Source organism: Dicentrarchus labrax, unplaced genomic scaffold, assembly GCF_905237075.1.
Source record: "Dicentrarchus labrax unplaced genomic scaffold, dlabrax2021, whole genome shotgun sequence".
In the NCBI taxonomy this organism is placed as follows: Eukaryota; Metazoa; Chordata; class Actinopteri; family Moronidae; genus Dicentrarchus; species Dicentrarchus labrax.
In genome coordinates, this window is record NW_026136709.1 from 13490564 (window position 1) to 13509553 (window position 18990).

General features: G+C 41.5%; 2 protein-coding genes across 2 annotated transcripts; both read right to left on the bottom strand.

Annotated features, from left to right (window-relative positions):
* Nucleotides 1-1816: 1816 nt before the first annotated feature.
* On the bottom strand, nucleotides 1817-5897 carry LOC127369426 (vexin-like). Its single transcript, XM_051410797.1, has 5 exons — nucleotides 5691-5897; nucleotides 5376-5407; nucleotides 4722-4889; nucleotides 3400-3491; nucleotides 1817-2703 (listed from the first exon to the last, which is right to left on the bottom strand). Exons 1-5 carry the CDS (start codon nucleotides 5755-5757, stop codon nucleotides 2445-2447), a joined length of 618 nt encoding a protein of 205 aa, XP_051266757.1. The 5' UTR covers nucleotides 5758-5897; the 3' UTR covers nucleotides 1817-2444.
* A 608-nt stretch (nucleotides 5898-6505) lies between these two features.
* Nucleotides 6506-9539, bottom strand: rrs1 (ribosome biogenesis regulator 1 homolog). Its single transcript, XM_051411003.1, has one exon. The coding sequence runs from the start codon at nucleotides 9487-9489 to the stop codon at nucleotides 8428-8430; it is 1062 nt and encodes a 353-aa protein (XP_051266963.1). The 5' UTR covers nucleotides 9490-9539; the 3' UTR covers nucleotides 6506-8427.
* Nucleotides 9540-18990: the final 9451 nt, after the last annotated feature.

The window sequence follows — 18990 nt, forward strand, 5'->3', positions numbered from 1 at the left end:
TAAACACACGGGCACTGCATGCACGCCATGTCCACTTAATCAATCTGTCCTCCCTTCGCTCTCGTTCTTGTACAAGAGGGTCTTTTGTTCTTGCTTGACCTGCTCTAAGAGTTTAAAGGTGTCAGGGACCTTTTTCCTCTTAATTGGTTATTGGCAGCAGCCCCTCCACCTTATGTTTCATGCATGTATTTAAGGGAAGCAACTCATAGATTATAGTGACTTATTGACATGTAGACACACACCGGCTTTTATACAGACTAGATTGATTAGATGTGCAAAGCTGTTATTGGGAGATTTATTAAAAATTAGATATCATTTCTATCTTTTTATTTGAATATACAGTAAAACTTAACATGCCAAAGTGTACACCACCCGCTTTTTATTATCCAGTGCAGGTCCAGTACCCTCCGTATGTCTGGTCACGGAGTTAGCCATCAGTAAGGTGTGTTCATTTTTGTGTCTACCTTGTACACTGAGGACATGAAACAGAGCCTGAAGGCGCCCGGCCAAATCTACCCTGCCCTCTTCCTCTGAGCACACACCCAAAAGCAAGCGCACAAACTCTCACACACACACTGTTTGCCTTTGTGTATGCTAGACAGCAGATGGCAACCCATTATTGGGCTGACAGAGCAGTCATCTGGCAGGCCCCCTGTTACCCCTCCTCCCCCTCTCTTCCCCCCCATCCCCCCCGAAAACACCCAGCACAACAACACAGCAAGGATAGGGCACTTTTGGGCGGGAGAGTCCACAGCCCTGAAATGATGTGGCGTGTGTGTGTGTGTGTGTGTGTGTGTGTGTGTGTGTGTGTGTGTGTGTGTGTGTGTGTGTGTGTGTGTGTGTGTGTGTGTGTGTGTGTGTGTGTGCGCATGTGTGTGTGTTAAAATTGGACCCTGGCCTTTCCACCCTATATAGGTCACTGTTTCCACTTGTGTGTGTCAGCGCCTTGTGATGTAAGTCAGGCTCCCATTTGACTGGAGATTTGCCATGTTTTGAAGCAACACCTACAGTGGATCATTTACTTTCATGTAAGAATGAAAGTAAACTGTATCTGCACATTATGTGACCTTATCTGAATCTGAATTCTCACCTACCACCTATAAGTGAATACTGATCCACCACTAATATTCCAAGGTGAAAAGGGAATCTGGAACTTTTAAGATAAATTACTTATTCTCCTTCCATATTGTGCAGGATATCTCTTTAAGAGACATTCAGATATTACATTACGAAGGGCCCACTCAGATATTCTCCTAATGAATCAGAGTTTGCTCAGAGGACCAGCAATGCTGTCTCTCTTTGTAACATTTACACCCTTCCCTGTGCAAGACATGCCGCCCAAACACTGGCCCCAGAGTGACTGCCTCCTACAGCCTTTATTACAAAGGATTATACACCAGTGAATATCAAACGGTGGGGGGAGGAGGAGGAGTGTGTTTCCCTCTACGGAGGTCAAGGCCAAGGTTAGGATTAGGTTTGGTTTTTTGTGTCCTCTGGAAGGAGGTAATCTACAGCTCACCCTATAGAGACTCCACTACGGGGACATGCTGGGAGGCACCAAAGAGGAAGAAGACTACATGCGACATCTGAGAGCTGCTTTAGCGTTGCCGGGGCAACCGGCACAATCCCTGGTCCTTTGGCGAGGCTTTCAGCAGGCCTCAATCACACTTCCTTTCGCTTGAGAGAGTTTTCTTTTGCCCGCAGCACTGTTAAAGAGAAGGGAGGCCCAGTGTGTTCAAAGAAAATGAACAGGAGCTGAAGTATGAGGTAACATACTGAGGCATGTTTCCACTGAAATAAAAACATGTTATGCCTGTAAGGGTTTACTGCTTTTATAATCATAATAATAATTGCATATCAAGCAACACAATCTATACATATTAACAGATTCATGAGGGCAGATGAAGTTAAGGAAAATGAATGATGGAACAAAATACACACAGACAATGGAAATTAAATTTGTCTCAAGTAACAGCTTCAAAGTCGTAGAAAAAGGCTACATTTTTCCGGTGAAACATCAGTTATTGCTCCATTGATTGCCACTAACTCCTATGTTACTTTGTTACACATATGATTGCAGTGATTGTTAATAATTATATATTATATATTTTTTCTAAAGCTTATGAGCCTGGCATTTGATCTTGCCATGCTGAAAAACATCAGCAGCTGCTTGGCTCTGCATACATTGAAACCCCCCCCCATCAGTGAGGTCACATCAGGCATAGATAAAATGGGCAAAACACCTCCTGTGACATCACTGATTTAGGATTATACACTCAGTCATTCAATCAAGTACAGATATGACGATGAATACCTGCCAAAATCAAGATATTCAAAACCAGTCTTTTCATGTTTCAGAGGTTTCACCCACATAACCCCCCCCCCAAACACAGCCCCACCAATGTGAACTCGGCTCAGCCACCCAGGAGAAAAAGGAGGGCCTCTTAGTCGCCCTCGAAGGCCCCGTTGGTAGCTCCCTGGCATTCACTCTTTTTCCGGCACTTGGACAAGATCCTGTGGAGCAGGCCTGGGGATCTGTGTGCCTGAGGTTGGGAGGCCACGGGCTGAGGCACAGGGATCTGGGGCCTCTGCACCAGGAAGGGGCCCTCATTCTCGCCTTGGCCCCCATCCAGCCCCACTCCCCCACCTCCTCCTACTCCACCTCCTCTGCTCCCCCTCCTGAGCGCCTGCAGAATGTGTCCACTGGGGGACAAAGAGGAAATAACAAACACAAAGGCCCTGTTTATTCCTCATGACCCAAATTCCACCGCTAGCAGACAAGACAGGCACGGAGCTGTACAGAGGGCTCTGTGTGATGTGTGTGTTTATGTGAGTGTGTGAGCAAAGTTCAGTGGCAGGCTGTCAAAAATAAATGTCCCTACTGTCAAATAAACTGCAAGAAAGATACAGTAACCTATCAAACAACTTTCACTGCAACACTAAATCAACTGTCTTGATAAAAAAGTTATTTTATTTTTGACAATCTATCATAAATATTCCTGTAAGATTTAAATTATGCTGTCAAACATTTTAATTTCCTTTTTAGATGAAAAACTACAAAGTCTTTCCTTTCCCTCCTGCTCCTCTTTGCCCTTAATGAGATACAGCGCAGTGAGAGGGGGATTGACTAGTGTGTGTGTGTGCACGCCTGCGTGTGTGTGTGTTTAGGGGGGTTAGTAATCAGTGTGCTTTGTCAACTAATGAGGGACGAGAGGGGCCACCTGTTCAGGGGCGCTGGGCGGAGAGCAGAGGGATGGGATTTGGGGATGGGGGATGTGTGGGGGTTCGGTGTTGGAACAGCTGCTGGGTGCAGGGTGTGTGCATGATGTGTATGCATGCACTTGTTGTGGGGGACATGTGTTTTTGTTGTTACGGCTGGTGTACGAGTTTTACACCTACTTTCCATGTCTGTTGCGTATGCCTGAATCGTTGTCCCAGGCTGGGCTTCTCAGATATAAAGTCCTTCGTAGGGCTTTTGGAGGGAGATTCCCCTGTGAATAGGAACCATTGAGTGTGTTTGAGTTAAAAATGTCCCACAGATGTCCTGATATACACTTCCTCTTGCATATCCGGCTATTTTATTTCAGGTTAAATCACAGCAGACAGCTCAAAATCCATTAATGTTATTTCTTTGCACAGACAGTGGCAGTACTTAAAGGTCCAGTGTAAAAATTTAGGAGGATCTATTGGCAGAAATGGAATATAATATTCATATGTATGTTTCAATTGTGTATTATCACCTGAAAATTAAAAAAAAATGCGTCTTTATTACCTTATAATGAGCCTTTTTTAAAAAAATCTACAGACGGGTCACCTTCTGTGGAGGCTGATATGTTGTAGGTACAGTACACTAGGACTCTAGATACATTCACATTTTTTGCATGTTTCACAGTCACAATAGTTTCTCTTTTGCACTTGGAAAGGGAGGGTGAAGCGTGTGAGTTGCAACTTCACTGCAAGTTGCCACAAATACCTTTACACTGGTCCTTTAAGCTTATTTGTACTGTTTAATCATTGGATTGAATGATGGATGTCTCAACCATTATGTAATCTTTTCTTGCTATTTTAAAAAACACTAACAAAAATCAAGTTTATTTTTGCAGCAAACAACAATGATGACCAAAATTATGTAATGATGTAATAGTTTTTGTCTTGTTTAAGCCTTTTCAAACTTAAGGTTTTCTTTCTAATTTTAAACTTATACTCAGCTGTACTCAACTTTAGTATTACACTTCCATAATGTTGGGACTCACAAGAGCCAGATTTTAAAAGAATTGTCCAAATAAAATAGCAGAGGACGAGGCATGACTGACTTTTAGTCTCTAGCAGTGGTCAACCTCTAAAAACACTGGATACTACATGTCCCATAATGCATCTCAATAATGTCTTTCACACAACTCCAGTTTGTAATGCAGGCTTTTAAGCTGATGACACCCCTGTGACATCTTCAAGGTTATTTTGTCAGACTTTTAAAAAAGCCCCTACACAGTAGTACTCTTGAGTGAGTAAACCAAACCTTTAAAAATATATTTATTAAGATCCCATTGCTCACTGTAAGAAGCTGATTGAGAAACTATGTTTTCATAGTCTTTAAAACTTACACTGCCGTGGAAGAGCAGAGCAGAAAAGACAAGAAATGATCTGCCTTCTGACATTAAGCAGCAGCAGCAACACAGTCCTGTAATGCTGCATTGCTGAGCTCATTCAGGCAGCCAACCAACCTGGCTCAGCTCCATCACACAGGAGGCGGGGAAGTAGCCCCGCTGGCCGTCCTGCAGCCGCCCAAACCACCTCTCCTCCTCATGTTTGGACAGCACCAGGATGACGTCACCAGGAGACAGCTCAAGCTCATCTGGCCAGTTGGGGCTGTAGCTGTGCACCACTACCATCTGATGGACAGAGGGAGAGTTACAGCCAGTGTTTTCATTTCACAACTGCAAGATGCACTTTCAAATGTTACACAGAATTTAAGTAAAGTGCAGTTTGTTGCCTCCCTTTTTGTTGTACTGTTAAAAGCTGTGGTCGCTGTGTATGTGTACTCTGCAGCCTATTATGTGTCTCAGAGACTCAGATATTAGAATAGAAACCCTAAATCTGGGTCTACTCTTCATCATCTGTTCCTCCTATAAATATGGTCCATGTTGGTCAGAGGAATTAGATAACTTAAACACATAATGGAGCCACAGGAAATAGACTGACTTTATGTAACATCAATGTCAAACTCATATCAATCAATCTCCAGTATATGTAAGGCTTAGAAAACATTATTTTAATATTTCTGCTGTTTAAGACCTACATGATGTTAAATTAACACCTTGCAACCATTGATACACTCATATGAGATTCTTATTTACATAAATAAATATTTAACTTGCCTTTTCAGCCTCGGCTCTGTATCGATACCTCCCTGTTAACCAATGAGAGTGGAAATGAATCAGCAAAAAAATAAAGGTTAGTTTTATGATTTGTCATAGCTGCAAACGTGCACAAGAATTTCTTCACATATGTATGTACGTAAGTATGTCTACAACCACGTCCTTCAGTAAATGAACAGTCCACAGGGAGAGAAAACAAAAGATCTACCCCATTATTTATTAATCATTTGACATTGCTATGCCATGTTGCTCTCACCAACAATGTAAATAATGGCATGACACGCCACACTTCACTGCAGACATGATTGCACTCACCTTGTGGAGCAAGGACAGTGGTGAAGACTTCAAAGTGTTCATTGCTGTGCATGTAGATGCGCTGCATCTTGAAGATGTTGCACACACAGAACCGAAGCTCCTGCACTCCTCTCCGCACTACCTTTAAATAAATGCAGCTGACTAATCCACTGCAGCACCGACTGGAGCTGGACACAAGCAACAACACGTCCCTCCGATGGTGCAACACACACAAGGATGTACAGCACAAGACACAAGGGGGAAATGTATTTCTTAGTTTATAGCAGAAAGGTGTATGATTATTAGTCTAAACAGGTCTTTTCCCATATTAAAATTCACCAGATGCGTCTATTCTCGATATTCCTTTAGCTCAGCAGTGGAATTAAAAGCAACCTTCATGTCAGAGATCATGCTTGACCACCTCATCCTCATGCCAGTGCCTATTGTTCTTTGACCATCTGGTCATATGTGAGAGAAGTTTCGAGGCTGCTGCCACTGCTCGCCTGACTGTGGATGAGAATTCATCATTTTTCCTCATCAAGAGCGCTTGATTGATTTAGGGTTATTGACTATGTCCCATTTTCCAGTGGCCTGGGTGAGCACAGACAAAGATGAATAGGCTTGGGACAGGGTGGTGTACTACTCAACAGATGGTGATTGAACCCCCGCACCCACCCACACACACACACCTCCCGCTCTGGAGCTTAGCTGTGAGCTTGTGTCAGCGATTAAAAAGCATCCATCAATAACACAAGAGATCACTCAGCCAGACAATCGCATCTGAGCGATGGAAGTTTGCTGCGAACCTCCACACATTACAAAAAATGACATACAAAGAACTTCAAACTTATTTTATTAACTTTATTTCCTGTAACAAATCTGCATAGAAAATAGATGCTTTTTATTCTCCTAATTCACTGCAATCAACAGCAACAGGAAATAATGCTGAGGAGGGATATAGATTAGTTTAGTGAGCTGAACAAGGGGAAATGTGTTTGTCTGAAGGAGGAAACACCTGTAAATGGACGAGACAACTAATTAACCTCATTATCTTTGGCCTCAGTCATCCTGCAAAACACTTGATTGGGCTGCATCCCCAACGGCTCAGGTAACACGTGATATTACAGCCCTGTGGAGACCAATACACTCAATACTCTTACTGTTTTTTCTCTATCCACTTTGCTGCTGTAACATTGGAATTCCCCCCTTGTGGGACAAATAAAGGAATATCTAACAATGATAGAAAAATAGTATTATTAACAGCTTTTCATGCACTTTTATGTCCAAATGTACCAAGAAGGTGCACATTTTGAACTTTTTCTGTTATCTGTAACTCTTCTCACTGCTACTAATTCAGTGTGATACCTCCAGTCTAGACACCAAGGCCAAAGCAAAGCCTTTACATAACCAAAACCACACACACAAAAAAACCCAGCTAAGCCGCTTAGAAAACAGGTCTGATGTTCACTTCTACAGAGGAGAAGAAGTGTTACGGGTAAGAAAAGAGCAGATATAAAAAAAATGAAATTCACATGTTAACGTTAGACATTAGCAGAGATGCATGTGATCATTTGGAAACATTAGATTGCGTTGTTAATGGAGTGAAGACCGTCATTTAATCTGTTGCTGAGATTCTTTCTCTGGACTGAGCTTGTGTCAACTGGTTGCTGCAGCAGTTTAATTTAAGCAACCTGATTTAATACAAGTGAAGATCTTTCATGGTGGTGACTCACTTGGTGATAAAGATGATGAAAATATAGAATATATCTCTGTGTATTAGATTATTGTGGGCAATGCTGCAAATCATTGGGACTATTTTACGGTAATATTGGACTTTAATGTGATTTCTGGCATAAATGTACCTTCATTTCTCAGACTGTAATGTACTTTAACTCAATTTCTATAACAATATGCAAACAGACCAGCTCAGTTCTTAGATTTTAAACACCAAATGTTGAATCACACACTCAGTCCTCAGAATAGTTCACTTTGCATACAGATCAACACATTTTTAACCTTTTTACTGAACACATTTTGACATGTCAACAGTATGAAAAGCACCTGGAAGTCATCGTTAATGTTATTAATTAACACCCATGATTTTCCGACTATAAGTTAAAATCAATTCCAGTATATAATATTACATTGCAACATAATCAGCGATTACTTTACCAAACACCAAAGCTTTTTCCTCTACTCTTTCATGTCAGATTATTTTATATTTAACTGTATTTTTGATTATTACAGTAAACCTACATGTGGTTAAAACACAGGGAAATCTTTTTCTGCAGCATTTCAAATACATATTTTTTGTATATTACACTTTTTTCTTGTCACCATGTGTATAATCTTCCATGTTCTGCTTGCAATGATTAAGATTCAATGAATAAACTCCATATTTGTTGTTACTAAACTATTAATTACTCCTGTGCTTCTTCTTCTTACAATGTGTGAACAGACGTCCGCATTCACTTAAAAAAACAGGAAAAAATAAAACACAATCAACCTGATATTGTTTTTAATTTGAGCTGCAGTTTTAAGTATTTTCCATTAATATTACACATATTAAATCTGTTATCTTCCATGAACTCTGGGACAGTGAAGAGCCACATTAACCCCCTCCACACACACACACACACATATATGACACCCATCATTCACAGGTGAACCAGTCATTTCATTGTTGCATCATTTAAGTCCAGTCCAATATTTTGATGCCAAGGCACACACAGATGTAGCAGGACGGGGTTTAGAGTCCTCAATGCTTCCCAGGTTTGCCCCTCTTCTTCCCTCCTCCAGCTTTATTACCTCCAGCTTTACTGCCTCCTTTACCTTTCCCACCCTTCCCACCCTTCCCTTTGCCCTTTCCTGACATGTTGCCCTTGCGTCCTTTCTTCCCCGCTCCCTTCTTGTATTTAGCCGCGGCCTCCTCTCGGTCCTCCTCCCTCATCTGTTTGTTGACGGCCTTGGTGATGTCCAACCTGGGCTTCTTGCTGTCCATGAGTTTGAGAAGCTCCAGCTGCTTCTGCTTCTCGGTGCCGAAGTTGCCGATGAGGGGCTCGAACTTCCTCCTCTTGCCCGTGTTCTTCGGTGGTTTCTCTTTGGGCAGGCGGTCCTGGAACCGGCCCGCGGACGCTGTGGAGGTCTTGGCCACGCTCACAGCTTTGGACAGGTCGTCTTTGGACTGCTGCGCCACCGGGGTCAGACCCACACCTGGCACTTTGATCTTCTGCGCCCTGGCGATGTTCTTCAGCCTGTTGAACTCGTTTTTGGCCACCCGCTCCTTCTTGGCTTTTACGCGTTTGGCGAACTGGTCCTCATTCGGGTCTGCGGTCTCCGGGACCTCTATGAGCCACTCCTTGGTGTCATCCTTGGCCCTCTTGTAGCCCCAGCGCCTCTTCCACTCCTTCGCGGTTTCATCCCACACCAAGTTGGTCTTCTTCTTTTTCTGAATGCCCTTCAGCTTGGCGAACTCTTCCCATTTCGTCGGTGGTTTCGGTTTCGGAGGTGGTTTCTCTCTGGGCAGCGGGGTCGCGGACTCTGGTAGTTTGACCACTATCGCCTCCTCGACCCTCTCCGTGGGTTGTTTCCAGATCTCGTTGATGAGCAGCTGCGTGTTGTCACGAGCTAAAGACCGCAGGAAGTCCTCTTTCTTCTGCTCCCTGAAGTCCCGCACCTCGATGCGGTTTTTGTCGCAAGCCAGCAGGTTTCCGACGTCAAACTCCAGGTCCAGCTCTTTGTGGACCGAGATGCTTTTCAGTTTTTCTGCCTCCTCTTGCTCCGCTTTAGCCAGCAGCTCCTCCACACTGCACGCGGCCATGTTGGTCAGTGCTGTTAAACGCCTGCTCCCCACGTGCCAAAGAGGGAGAAAAACACACTCGTCTGCTTCCGGGTCACAGTAAACGTGGAGCAGTTCCACCTGGAGCCACACGATGGCGACATTGTTCCACTTCATTTTCTACTGTTTTAGTTTTTAATTCAATTTTAACAACAACACAGATATTGTATCTGGATATAACTGTCATATGGGAAATAATCAAATAAATAACTATAAATTAATATAAAATAAATTACATAAATGCACAAAATTTGAAAAACAAGATAGATTAAAAGAAATCTAAATATAAAAAGGAAAAAGAAATCTACCCCTTCTCCATCAATGCATTCAGAATTTTAATTAACAGACACAAGATGTCCCCTACTTCACTAAAAAAGGTTTATTCTCAGTCTATTTGCACTGCCACAAGATGGCGACATTGTTCCGTTTAATTTTTGTACTGTTTGTAGATTTTTGATTAGTTCTTAATTCCCGTGTACAACAACACAGACATTGTATCTGTGAATGCACACACAATAAAAACTACAACATAAGGAATATCTGTGTATAAAAAGGAAAAAAGGGCCATCTGTTTCAATAATCTTATATATATATATATTTCTTAAAATTACATCTACCCCTATGAGAACGACCTGTGAAGTGTATAGGAGTAACTACGGTGGCCGCAGAACTCAATAAAAATGCAAAAGGGCATCTACCATCTATCTATCATCTACAGCCAGTGTTTGGTCTGTCCATTCTGGGATACTGTAGAAACATGGCGGTTCAACATGGTGGCCTCTATGGAAGGCGACCTGCGGCGTCTGTAGATAAAAACGACTCATTCTAAGGTAACGAAAACACAACGGTTCCTATATTCAAGTGATTTTACACTAATGGAAACATACCTATGAATATTATATTCAGTGTCTGCCAGTAGATCCTCCGACATGTTTCACACTGGACCTTTAAACTCAGATTTAATGTGAGCTCAGAGACACTGTCAAAAATCGTATCAAAGTAACAATCAGCAAAAATATACTTTTGAGTGGAGAGGGACTTTTTACATTTTATTTTTTTACGATTTAAAGAGCTAGTGCCTCATGTACCAAGGCTGAGTCCTCGCTGCAGTGACCACGGGGGTTCGACTCCGACTTGTGGCCCTTTGCTGCATGTCATCCCCTCTCTCTCCCCCTTTCCTGTCACTCTACAGCTGTCACTATCAATTAAAGGCAATAAAAGGCCAACAAAGAATGTACCGAATGTCACAATGTATTGATATTATTTGTAGTATTTTCAAATTTGTTTGTTAAATTAAAATTTAATTAATTAATTTTAATTACTTTTCAATATCAGATTCAGTATTTATACATTTAGCTACATTCCTTTTGAATTTACACACACACACAAAATGTAAAACTCCCCATACATATGTATACTTGTTAGGATTCATTAGTTGGTGTGTATGGTGTTGTCCTCTTTTTTTAAATAATTTAAATTGTTTGCAAACTTACGAAGGTGGAGATAAAACGTCTTTACTGCCCTGTGTAGAAATTTAAAGGCCACTCTGACTGATTTTCAGACTCTTGTACAATTGAATCAGTTGAATGTACAAAAATGAGATGAGTGACAGGACTCACATTGAGACATGAAAAGCAAAAATAGAATAAAATTACTAAATAAAATAAAAAAACACTTTTTAAACAGAATCACAAAATATAGAGATACTTTGGAGGTTTTTCTACCCGAGTATATTAAACAATTGAGAAACAAGGTCTTTGCTGTTTTAATTTCTGTGAGTTTCTGCGCCGTGACTCTTATAACGGCTGCACATCATTTTAAAGTTACGGAGTCGCGATAAACTTCATAATAGGATTACTGTAAGTGTTTTCATGAGAGATTAAATTCACTGAAGTATTAATATTCTTCCTTCTCTATAATGTATTCTGTATGTGTTTCTCCCATAGATCAGGAACTCTAATAACTCTATTTTTGTCCTTGTCTCCACTGATTTGGAGGAGATGGAGAGGGAGGAGGAAGAGGGGGTGGTGAGGGATTGGGGGGGTTGTGGGGGTCCTATTACAATTGACTGGCTGCTGGTTGCTCAAAGACGATGGTGTTATTATTTTGGGCTCCAGTAATTACATTCATCGCCACACTTGCCATGTGAATGCTAGCGCTCTGACAGGCACAGAGATAAGGTCACAAGTGATGCTGTGTTTGGAGATGTGAGGAGGAAATGCGTAATTAGTGGCCCAAAGTCCCTGTCCTGATTTAGAGAAGGCTATAAGGTCTTCTGTGACGTGAATGTATATAGTCTAAAATCCCCCAATTTAAACATAGTCCACTAGTTAGCCACTGGTCTCGCTGCCTGTGTCACCCACTGTCTCCACAAGTGTTGAAGGGTTTTCTGCTGACTTTTGATCCGGGGGTGAATTCATCCAAACAGGATTACTTTTCCACGGGGTTTCTTTTATGGAAGAATACACATCACAGGCCAGATAAAGTTCTCTATGAGCTGTGACCATGGAGCAAAGTCATTCGCACTCTCAGTGTCTGCGTCTCCACAGCTCTTAAATGTGCTTAAAGGATAAGATTTAGAAATAGTTCTTTCTATAACGTATAGCTGCTTTCATGTGAACACCCACCTCCTTTTTCTATTTTTTTTATTTGTTAGTTTCAGCCGAAGGAACTCAATCCTCTTTACCGAGCTGATTCTTTTCTTTTCCCCCTCAAGTTCCTGGAAAATTGACAGTCTGGACTTGCATGAGGGTTTTTAATCTGACATTGTGCAACTGACTGAGTCCCACCTGAGTTCACACTGTAGCTAATGCAGAGTGTAATAAACAGGGGCAGTACTCAGACCTTTTAAGTAAAAGTAGCAATAAACATACTACAAATAAAAGTAATTTATACAAAATTAGAAACATCTACATATATTTAGAGCTCTAAAAGTAAAAGTACTCATAACGCAGAATGGCCCATTTCATAGCAATATTCTATTAATATTATTATAATTACTGATGTATTCATGTGCAAGCACAGTTTTTATGGTGCAGCTGCAAAGGTTGGGGTGATTTTATACCCTACCAGGTAGCTTAATCTATAAAAACTAATCATAATTTATTTGTTGATTATATTTTGTATTAATAATCGAACTCTGCAAAGTAGCTACGGGAGTAACTAAACCTTTAAAATACAAAAATGTAAATATTTCCCTCTGAAATCCTGTGAAAGTAAAATACCATGGTCTCTTAAGAAATACTTTCCATTTGCAGCAAGAAAACACTTTTTATCTGTTCTGGACTATGGTAATAATTCATTTAGGCATTTTAATTAGAATTTTGGATCAGTGTAATTTAGATGTATTAATAGTTGCATCTTACTGAAAATAATGGGAAAGACTCATGAGAATTTTTCTATGTAACTCCATCTACTCGCCTCTAAGTTACTATTTTGACCAGGTCTCCCCTGTGAAAGATATAATATATCTCTTGAGACTTTCTGGTTAAACAAATAGAAATAAAATCTCTATCCAATTTGATTCTGGACTGAATCAGTGAACCATCCATTCAGCTGCATCTGAACCAGGCGATGCCCTCACAGTATCTGCACGTCCTCTTCATGTGATACACGGGAGAATGTGCAAAAGAAACAATTTTATTAACATATCTTTCTCCACACATAAAGTGACACTGGTAATAGCACCTGATTAAGTCATCCCACAGCACCACATACATGCGTAAGTGATGCCAAACGTCATCTAATCTTCAGTGTGAAAGAGATCCTGAAATAACTGAGATATAATTAAGAATTTAAGCACCTTTATATGTTTTTTTTAATGAATAGATACAACTTGTATAGTTCACTAAGCAGGGACAAACCCATAACTCTAACAGGATCAGCGGTTTGCTTTATTTAAAGGACTACAAAGACCATTCATGCCACATGTCTGGTTCTATTTATGCACGTGCAGTTAAAATGTTGCATTTGTACAATTTATTTGAAGCCTTTCACACAGCTTTTCAAGCCGATGTACTGTGTTAAATGTGTTGTAACAGTATATTCTGCATGTCTTCACAGGGAAAAATACTGCCCGTGAAGATCTGTGAGCTCCTCCTCATCTTATACCTACAGACTGGTAGCCACTGTGATCCATGAATCACAGGGGGAAAGAAAGGACGTTCATTCATGCAAAAAATGGCTCGAGGCCAAAAACTTCCCCCCTGCTACCAAAAGTTGACCCTTTAGCATCAAAGAAGAGGTGAGAGCGCTGGAGGGCCTGATATGTAAGGAGGGCAAAATAATCTCATCAGCGCCATCCTGGCATAAATCTGACGTGATTAGCTGTTGACAGTTTGCTCGTGTATTTATAGTCGTTGTATTATTTGCATATAATTCTTAGACCTGCTTGGCTGGAGGACAGAGAAGATGTTTTTTTTTTTTTCCAGGATTGTGCAGAATATCATTCTGTTTATGGTCTTCAAAGAACAACATGCTTTATTTGTGCATGTTTTACATCAGACCACAGGGTATAAAGTCTGCTCTTCTGCAGGGAAAACGTGATGAGTCTCAGTGATTAACCATGTAAAGGAGGATTTTCAAGGTTCACACGTGTCACCGAGGCATACAGGAGGCTTAAAAATATTCCCTGAACATACAGTGAACTATAGATCCATCACTGTGGTAAATATCATGGGTAACAGCTTCACGTGACATGATTTCTCAGAGAGGAATCAATAAAAAAGGGACTCTCTGTCCAAGTTAACCCTAAGCTGCTCATGCAAAACACATGACTGAGCTGTTAGCTGATAGGCTTAGGCACTTTTGTAGATTACATCCACTACTTCCTGTTTCCACCGTGAAAGGGAAATGAGCATCCCCTGGTGAACAGAGTATAGTTGGCTGACAGTAGAGGTCAGAGCCTTTATTGATCTTCTGTAGTTGGGACAGAAACACCATTTGTGCAATGCCTCACAGCCGCCTGCTGCTCCTAAACTACCGCCTGCTCCGCGTGGTATCTCACGCTCTGAGAAGGACAAGCCAGAAGATAAACTGCATCATCTGTTTTTTTTTTTTCACAGGGTAAAGGAGGCATGTCTTGTATTTCTATCAAATGTTTAAAACATGACAAAAGAGGACAAAACGTAATCCAGGGTTTAGACCTCTAGCTGTGGCAGGTGTTACCCGGCTCTCTGGAGCCAGGTCACAGCAGCCGCGCTGTTTGCAGGTGAGCAGGAAACACAGCTGTGGTCTCCCGGAAGTGCCCACCCTGACGTGAGTGAAACAGTTCAACTGCTCCCTAAAACCTGGCAGGGTTCCTAGAACCAGCACGGTATGGAGAGGAGAGTCCTTGAGATATCATTCCAGCCACATTACCAGTGTGTGTGTGTGTGTGTGTGTGTGTGTGTGTGTGAGAGAGAGAGAGAGAGGGGGTACACAATCATGCAAGCGAGTGCATGACGTATGTGTTTGTGTGAGTGTGTATGCACTGCAGTGGCTCCATGCTGGATGTTGGAACCAGACAGAGCTGGTTAGTGCCTGGTGTCATGGCAACTTACAGAGGTCGTCCCTCAGTTTGGTATTCAGCAGCACTGTGGGGGCTTATCACGGTGACATCATCGGGTACACCCTGTACTCTGCCGGGGCCTACACCAAGTTGCCTCACAACTTTGTGAGAATAATGATGAAATGATGAAATGATGTTTTTGTCTCCTTCATCAATGTTGGCACTTGTCTCTATATTTTTCCAAGTGCAAATACAACCATAAGTGCAATATGACTGGATACCCATCTAGAAAGTCAGGAAGAACTAGCCTGCGCCTCATTTAGCTACAATAGCCACTACTAGCATCCTGGAATCTCTGACTGAGTTACACGGATGTGTGGACATCTCTTCTGCATCAATTTTGATCATTTTGAGGTCTTTTAAACTGCACATTGTAAGAAATAGTTAGTTGAGAAAATCAAAACCTCTCTCATGTCTGCACCGTAGATATGATGCTTCCGCCCGCAGCCGGTTAGCTTAGCTTAGCACAAAGACTGGAAACAGGAAGAAACAGCTAGCCAAGCTCTTTACCTCTAAAGTGAACTAATTAGGATTTTAGGCCTATGTCCTAAATGTGAAAACAACACATGGTATTACGGGGGACTATGTGCCTGACTACTTTCTGAAGTAACCTTCTATAAAAGTTGTAATTTTGTGCTAAGCTAAGCTAAAAGTAATGACGGTATCTTTATATCTAGCAGACAAGTAAGAAAGTGGCATCAATCTTCTCATCCAACCCTCTGCAAATAAATATTTCTTGAAATGTCAAACTATTCCTTTAAGTAACTAGTTAGACGAGCAGCGCAGAGGCATAATTGTTAAATTTGTGCTGTCACAGATTCTTCCAGTCTTTCACCTCATAATCATGTTAAATCTCCACTGGGCCCCATGACTTGTGGAGTGTCTTTAAATAGCTTTGTCGTCTTCCTCTACAGCCTGTGGTATTTTTCACATACTTATAATCAGATCCAGCAACACACAGAGAAAAAGAGAAAAGAGCAGAAACACCAAGTTTTGCCAAACCTGTGCAGCCGCCCTAATGTGTCATCCAGCCCCTCGGGTAGAGCCTGAGAAATCCTCTTTGAAGCTTCGGTGCTGCTCCAATAATGAGGGGGCTGAGCACCGGGCCCCTACGTGAGGGGCATTCAGGGCCCTTATTGATCCCCCGTTAATTAGTCCGTAGGTGCACATTGGCGCATAATTAGACTGATACTGAGCTTAATGAATGCAGACAGCCACTAATTCCTCTGGGGAATTGTTCACCGCAGGAAGGATGTAGAATTTGGTCAATCAGATATTTTTTTGGAGAAAAAGCATGCTTATTTTAGACTAAGATTTAACACAGTTAGGAGCCACAAATGATGTATATAATTTAATCTACAGCACTGTTTTTTAATGCAATTTAATGAGCACTTATCAGTCTGTGTAAAAGTGTGGCTTATAAAAAGATAGCAAGCCACCCTGATGACGTACCCTTCACATGCTTTATCAAAGACAAGAGGGCTTTTAGCCTCTAAGTGCTACTCAACTTGATGCCAACTGATTTGATGGCAATGGACCATGGGGAATGTAAGAAAAAAATGATACCGAAAGAAATTGTTTCAAACAAAATATGTGTTCTGACAAGTGACAAATTGGCCTTTTCAGAGATGCACTGAAGACACCGTGGAAGTGCTGTTGTCTCCCTCGTGGGCTGCAAGTCATGCACCGCTGATGCTTCAAGAGGGATTTGTAGAGCCATTTGGACATTTTATCTGTCTATTGAACTTCAAAAACTCTTAATCATTTGTGACCAGAACTGGAAAGTGTTTAGGGGGAGATGCACGTCAGGATGTAAATGATGATTCCAAATCACTGACACAGAGGTCAAGTTTAGAGATGAACTTTGTAACTCACCATCATTTTTACAAGCTGTTTAATTAATTCTGTCAATGGCTATGAAGCTTTTGCATTTTTACTTTTTCTACCTCTCTAATTGGACAACCCATTAGTCAATTTCTGACCTTACTTAAATCTGCAGCAGCTAATGATGTTGCACTCTTTGCACATTCTCTTTTGTATGATACATTCAGTGCAGTGCATTGCACCCTCGATAGGCTGCAATTCCAAGATAATCACCAGGGAATACTGCGCCATTCAACAGGAGCGACTCCTCCTGTATCAGTCAATGTTCTCGGATGAGTCAGAGGAGCGATGCTCATTAGCAAAAGGGCAGAAGTCAACTTGCTCCACTCATCCTCAGGGCCACTGTCACTTATAGCTTACAAAGTGTCAGTGTGTCGCTGGAATGCTAAACATCCCTGTATGACCAGCTTCATGTTGGAGCAGGGACTCTGCGGTGATGATATAGAGTCCTTCTCCCGCTCTCATAACTGTGTCCCTCAAAGTGACTCCTGTCAGCCACTTTGCTTTGTTCTCCAAAAAGTTGTCCAATCAATACTGTGATTAAATGTTGGTCACGCATCATGCAACTCTTTGGCCCTGACATGATGCAACAGTCACTAATTGCAAGCTACATTCACCCCACTGTCCTCACTTGTAGCATGACAGATGCCGAACAGCGTCAGGATCCCAGGGGACGTTATGAGCTATAAATAATATGGATCACATACATCTATGCAGGGACCCTCAAGCACCGGTAGGCTTGCTTTGATATGTAAATGTAATCCCTGCTTTTTCCCCCCACATGCCCTAGAGTTTGAGTAAGTGAAACAATTTGGAAGAAATTCACAAGGCGTCTCAGGTTGAGAATACTCAAACACCCTAAAATGGTTCCTACAATAACATTTGATCTTAGAGTTAAAGCTTCATTTGTGTTAAAATCGGAACAATTAAACCTAAAGTTGACTGTATGTTCAGATTGAAAGAGTCATGATAATGATTTTATTGCTTGACTATGAACTGCCAACTCTATCATTTGCATTTAAAAGCCAATCCTGGGTGTACAAAACATCACATTGACAATGGGATTCATACCCTACAATTTCAAATTCAATTGTGAGTCATTCATATGTTAATTTCCTATTAGCAGAATGTGTCAGCTTTAAACGATTACTGTAGGCAAATACCAGAAATCATGACAGCAGGTGCTGGACGTCAACAAAGTGCATCAGCAAAGAAGAGAGTCTGTCGCAAATGGACACTTTAAAGTGTGGTGGTTAAGTGCTTCGATGTACAGACTGGCAGATACGACCACTAAATTGAACTTTGTCACTCATTCTCGAGAAAAGACTTTAGGTTTTGACCTTCAGCAGACAAAGCTTGAATGTATGGCAGGGTTGCCTTTCAGAAGCCGCTTTTATCTAATGCCTGTGCACAAAGAAGCAAAACCTGGTGAAAGGAGCATACAACCTGCACCCCTGAGAAATGAAAAGATCTGAACATCAATGAACCTTTATGGGTTTTTTGGATCGCTGCGTGCAAAGCAGATTTTCACCTCCTTCATCCTTCAAAGAGGGGATTTTTTTCCCTATTCAATAAGCACAGTTTCAGACTGTGACAGCATCTAAAGAAGCCTCAAATCTGTTTTCAAGTGTGACGCTGCTCCCCTCTTAGGTGCTTCATATTATTTGGTGTTTCTGTTATTTTGTTCACACTTGCTCAGGCTCTGATGTTAGATGCGAGGTGGTGGTTTTGATATGTGGGACTCCCGCCTCTGTCATGAGAATACCACATGTTCACTTTTTCACCCTCTTTTCCTAAAACAAGCACCTGTGAAGAGAAACCAAACATCACGAGTGCTGCGCTAAATCTCAGGTTTATTTTCTGGAGCTCAGATTTATGGATAATTTACACATTTGCTCATTGCTTACGTTCATGGTGTCAAAGGAGAGTAACGCAGAGTGACAGCTGCAAGGCCTTAACTCGATATGTGCTCCGAAATAAAACATGATGATTCAGTGTCACAGATGATTTAAAACAGATAACGGATGCCGGATCCATTTTGTGATTCTTTA